Consider the following 16,264-nt stretch of genomic DNA (forward strand, 5'->3'; position numbering starts at 1 on the left):
CTCGAGCCTGCCTTGCTTGGTTGCAACAGGCAGTGGAACAGCCCGGGGATGGAGCGGAGCCCCTTGTGGAGGTGGCACCGTGGATGGAGTCGACCTTGTCCTTTTTGTCTTGACACCCTCTATGATCTGGTCAGAGCTTCGGCTAAACAGATGGCAGTGGCGGTTGTCACTCGCCGCCTTCTATGGCTTCGGCATTGGGTGGCTGACATGGCCTCTAAGCAAAGGTTGGTGAAGTTGCCCTTCCAGGGACTTCTCCTATTTGGTGAGGAGTTGGAGAAAATTGTTAAGGGCCTGGGGGATGCTAAACCCCAGCGCTTACCCGAGGATAGGCTGCGGCCTTCTTCCAAGGGTCAAGCGGTTCCCTCCTCTTCCAAACCTCGCTTCGGTGAAGCTTGAAGGTACTGCCCAGGGCGTTCTGCTGGGTTTACGTCACATGCCCGTTTTCAGCAGAAGAACTCCTTTCGCTTGGACAAGAGTTCCTCTGCGACCGGCTCAAGGCCTGGAGTGACACTCTCAATGATGGTGCGCCGGCCAACTCCTCGATTCCTGCAGTTGGAGGACGTCTTTCCCTCTTTCTCGAGGAATGGGCCAAGATTACCTCAGATCAGTGGGTTTTGCACCTGATCAGAGATGGTTACAGATTGGAATTCAGTGCCCCAGTAAGAGATGTGTTTGTGGAGTCCCAATGCGGTTCTGCCGTCAATTGGGCGGCGGTAGAGGAGACCTTACAAGGCTTGTTGCACCTCAGGGCGGTGGTCCCTGTGCCTCCCGCCGAGCTTGGCTACGGCCGTTACTCTATTTACTTTGTGGTGCCGCGAAAAGGAGGGTCTTTTCGGCCCATCCTAGACTTAAAGGAAGTCAACGAGTCACTAAGAGTGCTGCATTTTCGCATGGAAACCCTGCGCTCCGTCATTGCGGCGGTACAACCAGGAGAGTTTCTCATGTCTCTGGACCTAAAAGAAGCTTACTTGCACATTCCTATTTGGATTTGGCCCCCGCACCAACGGTTTCTCTGGTTTGCGGTGTTGGGAAGACATTTCCAGTTTCGGGCCTTGCCTTTTGGCCTCGCCACAGCTCCCCGAACCTTTTCCAAGGTAATGGTGGTAGTAGCTGCCTTTCTCAGGCGAGAGGGTATCCAGGTTCACCTGTACCTTGACGACTGGCTCATCAGAGCGGACTCCGCAGAGGAGAGCCATCATGTAACAGCCAGAGTGGTCTCAGTACTTCAATTTCTTGGCTGGGTCGTCAATATACCCAAAAGTCACCTGATCCCCTCTCAATCTCTAGAATATTTGGGGGTCGGTTCGACACAGCCTCGGGGTTTGTTTTCCTAACCGACCAAAGGCGGTGCAAGCTTCAGAACCAGGTCCGTCTGCTCCTGAGGATGCCTTGCCAGCGAGCTTGGGACATTGTTCAGCTGTTGGGGGTCGATGACGGCCACCTTAGAAGTGGTGCCATGGGCGAGAGCGCACCTGAGACCTCTGCAGTGTTCCCTGCTTCAACGATGGTCTCCAGTATCTCAGGATTACCAGCGCAGACTCACGTGGCTCCCTTTGGCCCGGCTCAGTATGGAGTGGTGGTTCTCAGACAGCATGCTGCGGCGAGGAATGCCGCTAGTGCTTCCCAATTGGTGCCTGGTGGTAACGGATGCCAGCTTGAAGGGCTGGGGAGCACATTGCCAGGGAAGGCATGCCCAGGGTCTCTGGATACCCGAGGAGTCAGAGTGGTCCATCAGTTGCTTGGAGTTGAAAGCGATATTCCAGGCGCTTCTGGCCTTTCACACGACCCTGGAAGGACTGGCTGTCAGAGTTCTGTCTGACAATACGACAGCAGTGGCCTACATAAATCGTCAAGGCAGCACTCAGTGCAGAGCACTGGCCGCGCAGGCTGTGCAGATTTGCCACTGGGCCGAGCTACATCTGTAGTTTCTGTCAGCTGCTCACATTGCAGGTCAGAGCAACGTGTAAGCCGATTATCTAAGCAGGAATCTAATCGATCCAGCGGAGTGGGAACTGGGAGACGAAGTGTTCCTTCAGATCTGTGCCAAATGGGAGAATCCCGTAGCGGATCTTATGGCGTCAAGCGCAAATGCCAGAGTCCCGTGCTTTTACAGCAGACGGAGAGAGCCTCGCTTGGTGGGGTTGAATGCCTTGGCTCAACCCTGGCCTCAGGGCCTCTTATATGTGTTCCCTCCTTGGCCCTTGATAGGGCGAGTACTCCTGCGGATTCGGCTACATCAAGAACAGGTGGTTCTCACTGCCCCGGATTGGCCCAGGCGGCTGTGGTATGCGGACCTCCAGCAGATGTTGGTGGAGGCTCCCCTTCCTTTGCCTCTGGTACCGAACCTATAGTTGCAGGGGCCAGTAACCATGGAGGACGCATGGCTATTGAGAGGGCACAATTGAGAGACAAGGGCTATTCCAACAAAGTCATCTCCACTCTCCTTCAGGCCTGCAAGCGTTCCACTTCCATTGCTTATGCTCGGATCTGGCGCTAGTTTGACGCTTGGTGTTGTGCTAAAGCGATTTCACCAATGCGGGCTTCAGTCTCGCCGATACTTGACATTTTTGCAGGATGGTTTACAAAAAGGCTTGGCCTATAATTCCCTGCGTGTTGAAGTAGCAGCCTTAGTATGCTTTCAGGGGAAGGCCGTTGGCCTCTCCTTGGCTGCTTGTCCAGATGTGGCACGGTTTCTTAGAGGGGTGCTTTAGCTCCGTCCTTCCGTGCGGACTCCGTGCCCAGCCTGGAACCTGGGGTTAGTTTTAAAGGTGCTTCAGTGTTCGCCCTTCGAGCCACTTAGGCGAGCTTTGGAGAAGGATGTGACCCTAAAGACGGTCTTTTTGGTGGCCATTACATCGGCGAGACGGGTATCTGAGCTCCAGGCGCTGTCCTGTCGAGACCCATTTCTGCAATTCTCAGAGTCCGGAGTTATGGTACGTACTGTGCCTTCCTTCCTGCCTAAGGTGGTTTCAGCGTTTCACCTAAATCAGCCTATTTTTCTGCCCTCCTTTTCTAGAGAGGAGTTTCCAGAATCCTTTGGGCAATTGCACCTTCTAGATGTGCGAAGGGCTCTGTTGCAATATCTGCACATGTCAAATGCTTTCAGGACCTCTGATCACCTTTTTGTTTTGTTGTCAGGTCCTCGCAGAGGGTCTCCAGCGTCTAAAGCTACTCTGGCTCGTTGGCTCAAAGAAGCTATCTTTTCAGCTTATTTGCTCTCTGGCCGGCCTCCGCCTGAAGCTTTTAAGGCACATTCCACAAGAGCGATTTCTTCCTCTTTGGGCTGAAACTGGAGCACTCTGTCTTCAAGAGAGATGCAGTGCAGCGACATGGGCTTCTAAGCTCTCATTTGCCCGACATTACAGGCTGGATGTGGCTGCCAGGAGAGATGCGCATTTTGGAGCACAAGTGCTGGCGCGTGGTGTGGCCTGTTCCCACCCTATCTATGGATTGCTTTGATACATCCCATTCATAATGGATTCATCAGCTTGATGACAAGGAAGGGAAAATTAGGTTCTTACCTTGGTAATTTTCTTTCCTTTAGTCATAGCAGATGAATCCATGAGCCCGCCCTGATTGATTGATGCTGTTTTGGGTTCAGTTTTTCCTGTAGATATGTTCCCTCATTGGGAGAAGTTGGAAAACAGTCTTCAGGATTTCTGTTCTGTTACAGGAGGTTGAGTTCGTCCCTCCTTTGAATTACTGCTCCTGTTCTGGGGTCTTTGTTCGCTGTGAGGAAAGTTCATGTTATTCTACTTTGCGGTGTAACACTGCTTTGGAAGCTTCAAACACTGAGAGGCAGATGGACTTAGCTGGCCAAGAGGCACTATGGTTTTTCAGTGCTCTCTATCTCCCCCTGCTGGTAGGTGGACACAACCCATTCGTAATGGATTCATCTGCTATGACTAAAGGAAAGAAAATTACCAAAGTAAGAACCTAATTTTCCCTTATTTTGCTAAGCTGTTTGAATCTAGCAACTTGATACTTTTGTCTAACTAGCTGGCTCTTTTAGGCATTGCTGCCCTCTGTTTGGTACTTCACATCCTCTTCTTTTTGTGTTGTTGGTATTTCTTTCTTTGACCAAATTAATCCTTCCTTTCAATACTATTTTATGATTTATTGTATGTAAGCTGCCTTGTTGTATTCATATTCTCTTCTCCATCCTTGTAGATATTCCTTTATGGGCAGCTTATCAAATAAATTTGGACAGAGGAGACTGGTTGTGTTGTTTGGACCTTAAGGATGCTTACACTGATCCAGTTCGTCTCAGCTGACAAAGCATCTTTTTGCTTTATCCTTCAAGCCATTCACTACCAGTACAAAGTCTTCCCCTTTGGGCTTTAATCAACAACCAGTGTGTTCTCCAAATGTTTGTAGTGACAGCCTATGCAAACAAGGTTTCCTTGGTTTCCCTTGTATTGATGATTGGTTGTTAGCATCTCCATCCTGAAACACTGCAGTTCAATTAAGAGAGACACAGCCTTATGCCACCCAGTCTTATACCACTCTGGGGCCAGATGCACTAAGGTCCTCTGAACAGTCTTTCCCTTACCGATTCCATAGCGAATCGGTAGGGAACAGCCATGCATCAAAAAGGGAATGCAAATGAGCTGCTCGTTGTAGCTTACTTGCAATCTCTGTTCCCTCGGAAGCCAGTCGGCTGGCCGAGCATGCGCAGAGCAGCCAAGCGTTATACTGGCTGCTCTGCGCATGTTCACTAAAAAAAAAAAAAAAAGTAAAAAAGGACGTCTTTGACGAGCAAAAAAAAAAAAAAGGGACGTCGTACTTCTTAATTTTTACTCTCGCTCTTCTGTTTTAAATCTTCCTTTGAGACATTTTTCCCTTCCTCATCAGCAGCTGAAGAGAGGTCTAATGGATGATTGTGAGGCCCCCCCATGGCCTCTCAGCCAGTCACTGTGTGTTTAGCTGACAGCAGTGAGAGCTAAACGTGCTGTGATTGGCTGAGAGAGACCTGGAGGAGGGGTATAATCGAGCACCCTTGAAGAAAAGCTCGTCCTACTCGTCAGGGACGTCCTTCTAAAGTGCCTAACATGGACGTCCTTCACTAAACCAAAAAAGGACGTCCCTGACGAGCAGGATGGGCTTTTTTTTCAAGGGTGCTCGATTATGCCCCTCTTCCAGGTGTCTCTAAGCCAATCACAGCGCGTTTAGCTCTCACTGGTGTCAGCTAAACGTGCTGTGATTGGCTGAGAGGCTGTGGGGGCCTCACAATCGTCCATTAGCCCCCTCTCTTCAGCTGCCGATGAGGAAGGGAAAAATGTCTCAAAGGAAGATTTAAAACAGAAGAGCGAGAGTAAAAATTAAGAAGTACGACGTCCTTTTTTGTTGTTGTTTTGAGTGAAAGACGTCCAAAAAGGACGTCTTTTTGGAGTGGGTTTTTATTATTATTATTATTATTATTATAAGTGAAGGACGTCCAAAAAGAATGTCTTTGGAGTGGGGGTTTTTTTTTAACAGGTGAAGGACGTCCAAAAAGGACGTCCCTGACGACGTTTTTTTTCTTCCGATTTTTTCCTTTGCCCCAGCGAGAGGTGTAGTCCTTCCGTTAGATTTTCCATGGTTAGGCAATCAGAAAACGGTAGTGCATTTCATTACAATACGATTTATACACATTGGGATACTAATGTGCTCATCTGCATTCCGTTTTTGTTAGCTGCTACTGTGATCGGAAAATGGCTCAGAGAAGCATTTAGTGCATGCCACGGTTTACTACTTGCTCGTTAATGGTTCATTAAGTTTAGTACATCTGGCCCTCTGTCTTACCTTTAGGTGTGTTCCATGAACTGGTTGAGAACCTCTAAGTTAGACCTACTGCTGCTGTCACTGGCTTCCGATCAGGTACCGCATACAGTTCAAGCTTGTCCTACTAACCTACAAATGCACTCGATCTGCAGCCCCTCGTTACCTCTCTATCCTCATCTCCCCTTACGTTCCTACCCGAAACCTCCGCTCACAGGACAAATCCCTCCTCTCAGTACCCTTCTCCTCCACCGCCAACTCCAGGCTCTGCCCTTTCTGCCTCGCCTCACCCTATGCTTGGAATAAACTCCCCGAGTCCATACGCCAAGCCCCCTCCCTGCCTATCTTCAAATCCTTGCTCAAGGCACACCTCTTCAATGTCGCATTCGGCACCTAACCATTATACCTCTATTCAGGAAATCTAGACTGCCCCAACTTGACATTTCCGTCCTTTAGATTGTAAGGTCCTTTGAGCAGGGACTGTCCTTCTTTGTTAATCTGTACAGCGCTGCGTAACCCTAGTAGCGCTTTAGAAATGTGTAGTAGTAGTCTCTGTCTGCATCAGTGGAGTGCATCTATAAAGCAACTGCCTGGTGCTTGTTTTGTAGCTTTACATCATACTCTGCTTGGTCATTCTTCAGTAAAGGCAGTGCTGAACAATCTATCCACAGACGTTAATCAACTGTAGCAGGAAACATCTTAGGGTTGTTCTGCAATAGTAGAACTCTTCTCTCAAATGCAAGAACAACCCTGAGATTGAGAGTCACCCACTTGTGTACCTCTTTCAGTCATGCATGTTGATGAAGAAAGCAAAGTTGCTTATCTGTAACAGGTGTTTCATAGACAGCAGGATTAATTGGCACACAATCCTGCTGGCCTCTCTAAGAGTTCATTCTGAGTTTGATTCTGTGTGTATGTAAAGGGCTATCTATGGATGTGCAGAACTTTAATGACCTTGAGCTCTGAGAGAACTTTTCTGTTCAGATGTAGTTGGATGGTGTCGACCACGTTTTGTATCCAGTTTTAATCCTGCTGTCTATGGAGAGCACCTGTTTATAGGTAAACTATTTTGTTTTGTCTGCAGTGAGACTTGTACAACAGAATCTAAACTTGTCAACCATTAAATCCATTCAGGACTTAATTTTCTGGGGAACAGCTGTCCTCTTCCATTCACACTGTTGAGGCATCCTGTGCAGAAATTCAAGGAAAGGGAGTAAGCCTGGGACAGCAGAGCAGAGAATAGCCATTCTGATCCTTAATCCAAACCCTTTTCTGAGGGCCAGATTTTAGATATAGGTACCCATAGGTAAAACCATTCAGTAGAACCTAGGCTCTGATGCTTAGAAGTAAATGCAGGTACTATAGGCAATTAGCACTGGACTAACAACCACATTTACTAGTACACAATTCTCAGAGGCCCTTACCACGGGGAAACAACGAGCTCGACAAAGAATAGCATAAGTAGCTTGCTAATGTAGTCAAAAGAATTCAAATAAGGCCATTTCTTAGTCCCTCTGATGCTTAGAGAACAGCGCAATTCGCAAGGGCACCCTTACCGCTGGAAACCTTAAACCAGCTTTGATCTGGCATTAGGGTGTCTGGGTTACGATGTATTCTTGGGACTGGCATATGACAGCAGCAGACCAGCAGCTTTCTCACGTACATGTTTGTTTGTTCCCGATGGTAATAAAGAAATGCAAATATGATGGCAGGGGTGGGGAGGGAGGAAGAGAGATGAGAGAAACAGGCTGGGATCCACCAGCAGGAAGATCAGGAGAGGAGACGAGGAGGCAGTGAGGGTAGCAGGAGAAGCTTTCCAGGGATTATTTGGGGGCTCTCCCTCCCTCCCCAGGTCCCTTTCCCCATACCCTCCTCCTCTTGCTCTGGATAAAGGAGGAGGTTTGGTAAGAAGAGCCAGCTAGAGGTTCTGTCAACAGAGGTCTTGTGTGCATGCACAATCCTTCCCCTTAACTTCTTAATGCTAGACGATACCGCACAGATGATTTGCATACCGTTTGCATTGAGCATTAGGAAGGTTATTTTTTCTGTGCTGTTCTGGTGCTGGAGTTTTGAGCATCAGGGCACTAGAGAGCAGAATAGGAAGGTGTGAGATCTAAGATTGGGACAGCCAGGAGAGGAGCAGAGGAAGGCCATAGTTCCCCTTTTTAAGCAGCACATTCACATGGCTCTAAAGCAGTGGTTCTCAACCTTTCTTCTGTTGTGACACACTTGACAGACTATGTTCATGTGTGAGACAGCTTAATAAATCCACAGCTTAATAAAAATAAAATTCTCATTATTAAAAACTAATAAAAGAGGCCCGTTTCCGAAAGAAATGAAACGGGCGCTAGCAAGGTTCCACACCCCCCTCCCTACCTCCCTCCCTCTCTGTCCTCCGAGTTCCATGCCCTCCCTCCTCCCCTCTCTCTCCTCCGAGTTCCATGCCCCCTCCCTCCCTCCTTCCCTCTCCTCTGAGTTCCATGCCCCCCTCCCTCCCTCCTTCCCTCTCTCTCCTCCGAGTTCCATGCCCCCCCTCCCTCCCTCCTTCCCTCTCTCTCCTCAGAGTTCCATGCCCCCCCTCCCTACCTCCCTCCCTCTCTCTCCTCCGAGTTCCATGCACCCCTCCCCTTCAAGTTCCAGGACCCCTCAGAGGGAGGGAGGGGGGCGTCCTGCAACACGAGGGAGAGGGGGGGGGCGGTCCTGCAACTTCAAGGGGAGGGGGGCCTGTAATTCGGAGGAGAGAGAGGGAGGGAGGTAGGGAGGGGGGTGTGGAACCTTGCTAGCGCCCGTTTCATTTCTTTCGGAAACGGGCCTCTTTTATTAGTTTTTAATAATGAGGAGGGAGGGAGGGAGGGGGGCGATTCTCTACTCACCTCTGCTGGCTGTTGCTGGCTTCCCTTCCCTCTCACTGATCCGCCCTCTGACGTCATCGCCAGGGCAGACCAATGGGAAGTGCGTTACGAATCCAGGCTTCCAGACGGAGATGCAAATTATTATATAGGATGATGCAGGTGAAATGTAAAATAGTCTAAACAGACTTTATTTTTAATCAGCTGCTAAAATGATCAAATTTTATTTTTTTCTTTAAAAAAAATTAAGGTTGTATACTAACTGGAAGTGTATTTATATTTTGATATAGGCTTGAATAGTTGACAAATTCATTCTAACTTACTGTCAACATCAATAAACCTTTACCCATTCTAGAATATAGAGCTATGATGTTTTCCTTACAGCTTGCCATACAAAACAAACATATATGGTGTCACCTCAGTAACAGCAACACAACATTCCTCCGCTGCCAGATACTGTACAGAGTAACACACAACCCTGCAAATATGCTAGCCAGAAACCATGTAAAAAACAGAACTTATGAACAGAAGATCTGCATCATTTCTAGTTGGGGCTGACGGCAGTTTTCATTGGGGGTAGTGGGGAAATAGAAATCGGGACCGGTTAATGGGGATTTCAAGTACTTGACTCTCAGGGTCTCTGCTCTTCTCAGCTTGCAGGCACAGGTAGTTGTTAGGTCAAGCACAAGCTTGCTGTCTATAACAAATTTTGGTGACACATCTGCCACCTCTTGGTGACACACCAGTGTGTCACTACACACTGGTTGAGAATTACTGCTCTATGGGGGTACATAAGTACATAAGTACATAAGTAGTGCCATACTGGGAAAGACCAAAGGTCCATCTAGCCCAGCATCCTGTCACCGACAGTGGCCAATCCAGGTCAAGGGCACCTGGCACGCTCCCCAAACGTAAAAACATTCCAGACAAGTTATACCTAAAAATGCGGAATTTTTCCAAGTCCATTTAATAGCGGTCTATGGACTTGTCCTTTAGGAATCTATCTAACCCCTTTTTAAACTTCGTCAAGCTGCAGTAGCGTTTTTAGCTTGTGCTAGAAGTCGTCTGGTGGTAAATGCCGAGAAGCCCATTATATTCCTATGGGCATCTTGGCGTTTATCGGCAGTTGATTTCTTCTGCGAGCTAAAAATGCTACTGCGGCTTAGTAAAAGATCCCCTTAAAGCAAGTGGGGCAAGCTCCTCTTTGGCATAGCTATTTTATGCCTTTGAAATTTGGCACCGTAGGCCTTTGTGTGTGTCGTGCCAAAATCCAGGCCTACCTATTCTCTTCAGTTTGTTCACACCTGCTTCTGAGCGCCCCTCTTCCTCCACAGTTCCATTTCCCTTTTTGTCTAGAAATTAAGCCTTGATTCGTAATGACACTTGAGCCATCTGCAAATCTTGAAATATATAATTGTCTAATCTTAAAATTATGTGCAGCTTATACAGTCATCAAATGAAGGTACACATGACTTCTTGAAGTGACATATTTCATATATACCAGTGTGGGTCTCCATTTGTATAATTTTTTGGAAAATGTACAGAAATATAATGGTTATGCCGACAAGCTCATGACAGTAACTTCTTACTGTTAAGCTACCAGGCTGATAAGCAATGGAAGGGCTTTGGTAGGAAGGTGCCTTCCATGCTCTGAGTTTGTATTAAATTTTTAATGAACTATCTAGACCAGCCTGTCCCTCTCACTCCCTATCTCGTTTTTCATTTATTTATATATTCAGTTTTTTAGCCCATCCTCGTGTCAACGTCCAGAACGGGTTACATTCATAATAATAAAACATGAAATAACACTTAAGCAAGTCAGTGCTTCCATGGTCATTCTATTATGCGCGGAGGCTTTTGGAGACAGTGGCTGCCTGTGACTCAGGGATTCATATTTCTAGAAGATCAGTGTCTCCTGAAAAGAGTTTTTTCCAGTGCTGTTTCCTGCTTGCTGCCTTGTGTGCGATTTGTAATTTTTGCGGATTTTTATAACTAGAAATTCACACAGCTTTGCTTTTAAAGCATGTGGCCAATAATGCCTGCCACTGCACGCCTACATCTGATGTTTCTGGTGCCCTTTGCAGGGGAAGTTCTGGCTTCTTCCTCCCTCTGGGCATATATGGTTAAGGTTTCTCAACCCAGTCCTCGGGGGAAACCCCTGGTTTTCAAAATCTTCATGATGAATATGTATGAAATATATATTTGCATGTGCTTGCTCCATTGTATGCAAATATATTTGTGCATATTCATTGTGGATATCTTGAAAACCAGACTGGCTCGGGGTTCCCCTAGGACTGGGTTGAGACACTGATATTTTTTTCTGCAGTCAAATGTAACTAAGTTTGATATAACAAGGACTTTACAACTGTCTGATTCATTTTGTTTTTATGTCTGTGCTCAGTGGCAGCTCTTTAGGATTGGTTGATCTATGTGAGTGACTCTCTTCGTGTTTGGTGTTATGAGTAATGTATGCTCCCGTTGTTTCTCAGTCCCCTTGCAACACACATGGACATACATACACCTTAGTTGTAGTACTAGAAGTAGCCACACCTAAGAGCTGATTTCCTGTGGGCATGGCTAATACTTTCCATGTCAGTGTTTGGGCTGCTCTCTTCCTGTGTTCCTGAGAAGTCTGTCTCTGCCTCTGGTTGATTGTTTTCATCCTGCACGCACTACCTTGGCCCCATGCTGGATGTGCTTGGCTCCTCAGCAGTTAACAGAGAGAGTGCACAGTATTCCCAGTGTGTTTGGAGAAGGCTGCAATTCCCCCCCCCCCCCCCCCCCCCCCCCACCCACCCCGGACCATGAAGTAGATCGGCAGTCCCAAGGGAAATGAAAGGAGGTGATGGTGCACCAGAATATATCACTAAAGGAGAGATGAATAGTGATTTTTTTAGGTGAGGAAATATGAGACAGACACTAAGAAAGATTCTTTTAATCGTGTTATTTTAAAAGGTTGGTGTGGTAGGATGAAAGCAGGAGGGGAATGCTGTATGCTGTAGGTAAGCCTCTATTGCAGCACAGGGCAGGGGCGAGAGTGTGTTTGGGGTGGGTAGGGGGAGGAGGTCACTATTGTCCCAAGTTTGGAAATGCAAGTAAATAATGAAATGAGAAAAGGGACCAGTGTGTTTTCCTAGTGATGAGAGGGATTGGGATGAGCTTGGGGGTTATTTATAGAGTGGAAAAGTTGTCAAATTATAGGATTGAAATGCTAATATTTGTAAATAGGTAAGGGGGAAATGGGACTTGATATACCACCTTTCTAAGGTTTTTGCAACTACATTCAAAGCGGTTTACATATATTCAGGTACTTATTTTGTACCAGGGGCAATGGAGGGTTAAGTGACTTAACTCAGAGTCGCAAGGAGCAGCAGTGGGAATTGAAATCAGTTCCCCAGGGTCAAAGTCCACTGCACTAACCACTAGGCTACTCCTCCAACCTAGAGTGATTATAAGCTTAGTGCAGGATGCTTTTGCAAAGGACCATAAGGCAATGAGCTTCCAGTTCCAAAGCAGTGTTTTCATAAATTTGATTTGCATCCAGTGCAGTTTGAATAGTCTGTCCTTTCTCCTTGCTAATAATCACTGATTGTTAGTTGTAGATGATGTGTGAACTTTGCACTGGCAGAGAATGCTAAAGCATCTCATTTTCAGACAACCACACAGCGTTCAGAAGAAAAGGATTATGTGATTACTATCTGTATGGTTTCCTTTCCCCCATCCTCCCCCTCACCAGCAGGGGGGATAATCAGAAGCAAACACTGGCACTAGAGGCTGTTAGCGCCATACTAGCGCTGGCATTTGCTAACGCCCCATGATTAGAGCCCTCGAGGGCTCTGATTGCATCTAGCATGCAAACGCACGCTAAACAGGGCTAAACATATTCATTCCCAATGATCAGCAGCCAGCGCCAAAGATTGGGTTGCTAGCCGCTGCAAACCCTACTCCAGCTCCGAGCTGGCGTTAGGGTTTGCAGATCATTGGAGAGGAATGGTGAACCCTGTCCAGCATGCATTTGCATGCTGGCAGGCCCCCATTCCCTCCAATAACAAACCTACCAGTGACGGGGCCCCCCCAGGTTCAGGGAGTGCTGGAGATCCAGTGGGTCTCCAGCCCCCCCACCTAGTCCCCCAGCAAGGGGTCCCTGGTGGTCCAGTCTCCCCTACCTTGTGTGTTGGAGGAGGGAGGGTAGCCTGCCTCCCTCCTTGTCCTGCGACGCTGCAAAATGGCAGCGCCTAGCCCTGCCCAGTGTATCCTGGGATGCGTTGGGCGGGGCTATACACCAAATAAGGGAGAGGACCTCCAGCCCCCCCCCCCCCCCCCCCCCCCGAACTCCAGCTCCTGTGTTTGAAAGGTTTGGGCTTTTGACAGCCCAGACCTGTCAAACAAGTGCAGGAGGATTGTGCTGAGCACATTCTCAGGCACAATTCTCCCGCACTTCTACCCTATGATCAGAGATAATTGTGTGCTTAAATTTGCATGCAATTATCTCTGATCATTGGTGCGGTAAAGCCCTGCGCTGTTCCAGCGCTGTTTGAGAGCGCTGTTTGGAACAGTGCGGGGCTTTTGATCATCTGCTTGCAATAACTTAGTTTGGTGTGGGTAGGACACCAAACAATTAAGCCATGTCAGGGAGAACAAGTGTGTGGAGTCTGTTCCCCCCCCCCCCCCCCCCCCCCTTTTCCACATTCACCTCAAAGCGCACATCCTGGAAAATAGGCCCTTTAGTCTTTTATAGAAACTCTTGTTTATGTTGGTGTTTCAGAGCCATAAATCAGATTTTCGTTCTTGGTGCTTTATGTAGAAACTTTGGAATTCTGTGAATATTGGAAGGCCTAAGGATTTAAGCTTTTCCTCTTGGGCTCGTTTATGCATACAGACTAAACAATTATCAGGTGTCTATTTTAAAACAAATTGGCAGGTTGAATCTAGTTCCTGTAGACACTGACAATACTTCAGTGGGCAGTCTCAGGAGGCATGAACCTGTGAGAGTAGGGGAGGAGGCAAAAATAAATTGCTTAGGCTTACCTAGTAGCCGTATTTAATCTAACCTATTGTATTTGAGTATGCCAATTACTGCTTTCTTTTCCCTCAGACTTCTTGATGGTGCCCTGCAAAAGATATGCTCATGATGACCTCTGCTTAACCACATAATGCGTTCCGTGATGGCGGCCAGTTGACAGCAGCTGAGAATGACCCTGACTGAAAAGCTGCGTGTGAAGACATCGCAGGCATTCTATAACCACGGGTTGCTATGTGCATCCTATCCAATTCCCATCATCCTTTTCACAGCTCTTTGTATTCTCGCCTGCTGGTAAGTACAGAAAAATGATTGTCTCAGTTTTTAAAATGGTCTCTGCCTGCTCCAAACATCTCAGAAACCTGCCCAATGGAACTGGAATCAGAAAATAGGTCACAGCTGAAGCAGTGTTAGTAAAGGCTAGCAATGGAGAATTGAAGCAAAAGATATTGTGTGTATGGAGTTAGATAGCAAGAGGACAAGTTAACCTTAGAGTTGCTGTGAGCAACTTACTTTAACTGAGCACCAGCTGATTCCAGAAGCCTAGGGTTATGGCCTCAAGAGCTGACTGGCAGTCTTTGTCCATGGCTTTAGTCTGCTCCAGGTTATGTGGTATATTGGTTAGGACTCCCATTTGGAACTCCTGGGCCAGTCTTAATTCCAGACCCTCCCCCAATCCTGCTCTGTCAGGTACACCATTAGACCCATATACTTAACCACAAGTTTTATATTATAAAACAAACTTTGTCACAGCAGTAGATTGTACAAGTTGAAGTACACAAAAATAAGAGAGAGAGTGGAGTAGCTATTTTGTGAAGAAAGTCTAATAAGTGATGGTTCTTCAGCATGGAGAAGAGACAGCTGAGAAGAGGATACGCTAGAGGTCTATGAAATAATGAGTAGGATGGAATGATTGTCTTTCATCGGGCATTAACTGTAGGTATGAAGGGTAAACTTCTCAGATCAGCAGTTGGAGTTCTAGATGTTATCTCTACAGAAAATGAGCACTACTACTGTACAAGACAATATAATTATTCACAAGAAACTAGAAATGGTAGAAAGAAACTACAGTTTTGAATTTGAGCTCCCTCAACTTCCCCCAGTCGACTACAGGTACAAATCTCTTATCTGAAATTCTGAAAACCAAAACCAAGCTAAAGATTTGCCTCTTTTCCTGATGTAAGTAAAAGGATGCAAAAAGGAAGTTAATTCACTTGAATATATTAGTAGCTGTCTCATCATTGTCTGTTCTATGAGAAACTTTCTCCAGTGTTAAATATTGGTTCTCATGTTACCTACAAGTTGGGAGGGACCTTGGTTCATTGCAGAAATGCTGTCCCCAAAGATGTCGTTCCCTGCAGCTTGACCTCTACAATCTACATAGAAAAGTTAATGTCTCAGGGCGTAATTTCCTAGACAGAGTTTACATCTGTACTGCTACCTTACCACTGTTGACCTCAGGGGCTCACAGTATTGAAGGAGCACCTCTGTTTTTGGGTCTTAAGTAACCTCTCTCTAGAGAATGCTCTCTTGTCTGATCCAGCTGTAAGAGCCATCCCTGAATCCTCTGTTGTTGCATGCACTGCAAATTGCCAGGTCAAATGCTGAGAGGCTGATAGAATTTAGATAGTTTAAGACTCTGACTTTAGCCTTCATCTTCCCATCTTTTGCTAAAAGCAGACAGAGCATGGCTAATGAATATTTTTCCAATCCCTTTATTTGTGTAGCAGTGTTGCTCTGTTTGCATCTTTGACTTAGAGGGGAAGGAACAAGTTAGGGGCTAGTATTGTGTGTGTGTGTGTGGGTAGGGGGGGGCTAGTGGTAGTTTTTGGGAGGTGAGTTTTGGGGTAATTGTTGGGGGTTGATGGAATGGTTGGGGGGGGGGGGGAAGTTATGGGAATAGTTGGGGGAGAGGTAGTGAACAGTTTAAAAGGAGCAGTTCCCTAACTGTTTCACGGTATCTAAGTTTCGGTGGTAGAGACGTTGGAACCCTACTTCTTACAGTGAAATGCATTGAGCCATTTTTGAGGGCTTATTTCTCTGGAACCTTCAGTCCAATCTGACCCATTTTCAAACTGTCTTCACATGTTTTTTTCCACATTCAAATTTGGGAAATTTTTGGAATATTTTGTCCACCACCGGCGCAGCCCCCCCATCACTACCACTGTCTCCTCCCTCTCCTTCTCTCAGGCTGCCAGCGCTGCAGTCCCCAGTCTCCACCCGCCCACCCCCAGCCCTGTTGACAGCCCCTCTCCGTCCGCCACCGGGCCCCCTGCGTTCAAATTGGCAGCGCCTCAGCTCCGTGTGAAAGAGGCAGATCGCCTCCCTCCGGGCCCTCCCTCACTGTGCCCCGCCCTCGCAGAAACAGGAAGTTACATCAGACAAGGACGGAACACAGTGAGGGAGGGCCCAAGGCGATCTGCCGCTCTCAAACAGACGCGCTGCCAACTAGAGACTCTCCCTTTTCCAAATGCAGGGGGCCCGATGGCAGACAGAAGGGGGCTGCCGACGGAGCCGAGGGGAGGCAAGTGAGACTGGGGACTGCAGCGCCGGCGGCCTGGGAGCAGGAGAAGGTGAGAGACCCCGGTGCTTGTCCCCCCTGCCCCCCCCCCCCCCAGCAGCTTATATTTGCTCT

The 16,264-nt window shown here is 47.4% G+C and overlaps 1 protein-coding gene across 2 annotated transcripts in view; it reads left to right on the forward strand.

Moving 5' to 3' along the window:
- SCAP (SREBF chaperone) overlaps nucleotides 1-16,264 on the forward strand; it is a 252,892-nt gene that overhangs the window by 107,278 nt on the left and 129,350 nt on the right. For both annotated transcript variants that reach the window (XR_003941472.1, XM_030196685.1), the window contains exon 2: nucleotides 13,705-13,923. Coding sequence is in view for 1 of the 2 variants with exons in the window: in XM_030196685.1 (XP_030052545.1) it covers nucleotides 13,802-13,923 (122 nt within the window). In the remaining variant the exon portion in view is untranslated. The remainder of the gene's footprint in view (nucleotides 1-13,704; nucleotides 13,924-16,264) is intronic.

This window comes from Microcaecilia unicolor, chromosome 1 (assembly GCF_901765095.1).
Source record: "Microcaecilia unicolor chromosome 1, aMicUni1.1, whole genome shotgun sequence".
Lineage (NCBI taxonomy): Eukaryota > Metazoa > Chordata > Amphibia > Gymnophiona > Siphonopidae > Microcaecilia > Microcaecilia unicolor.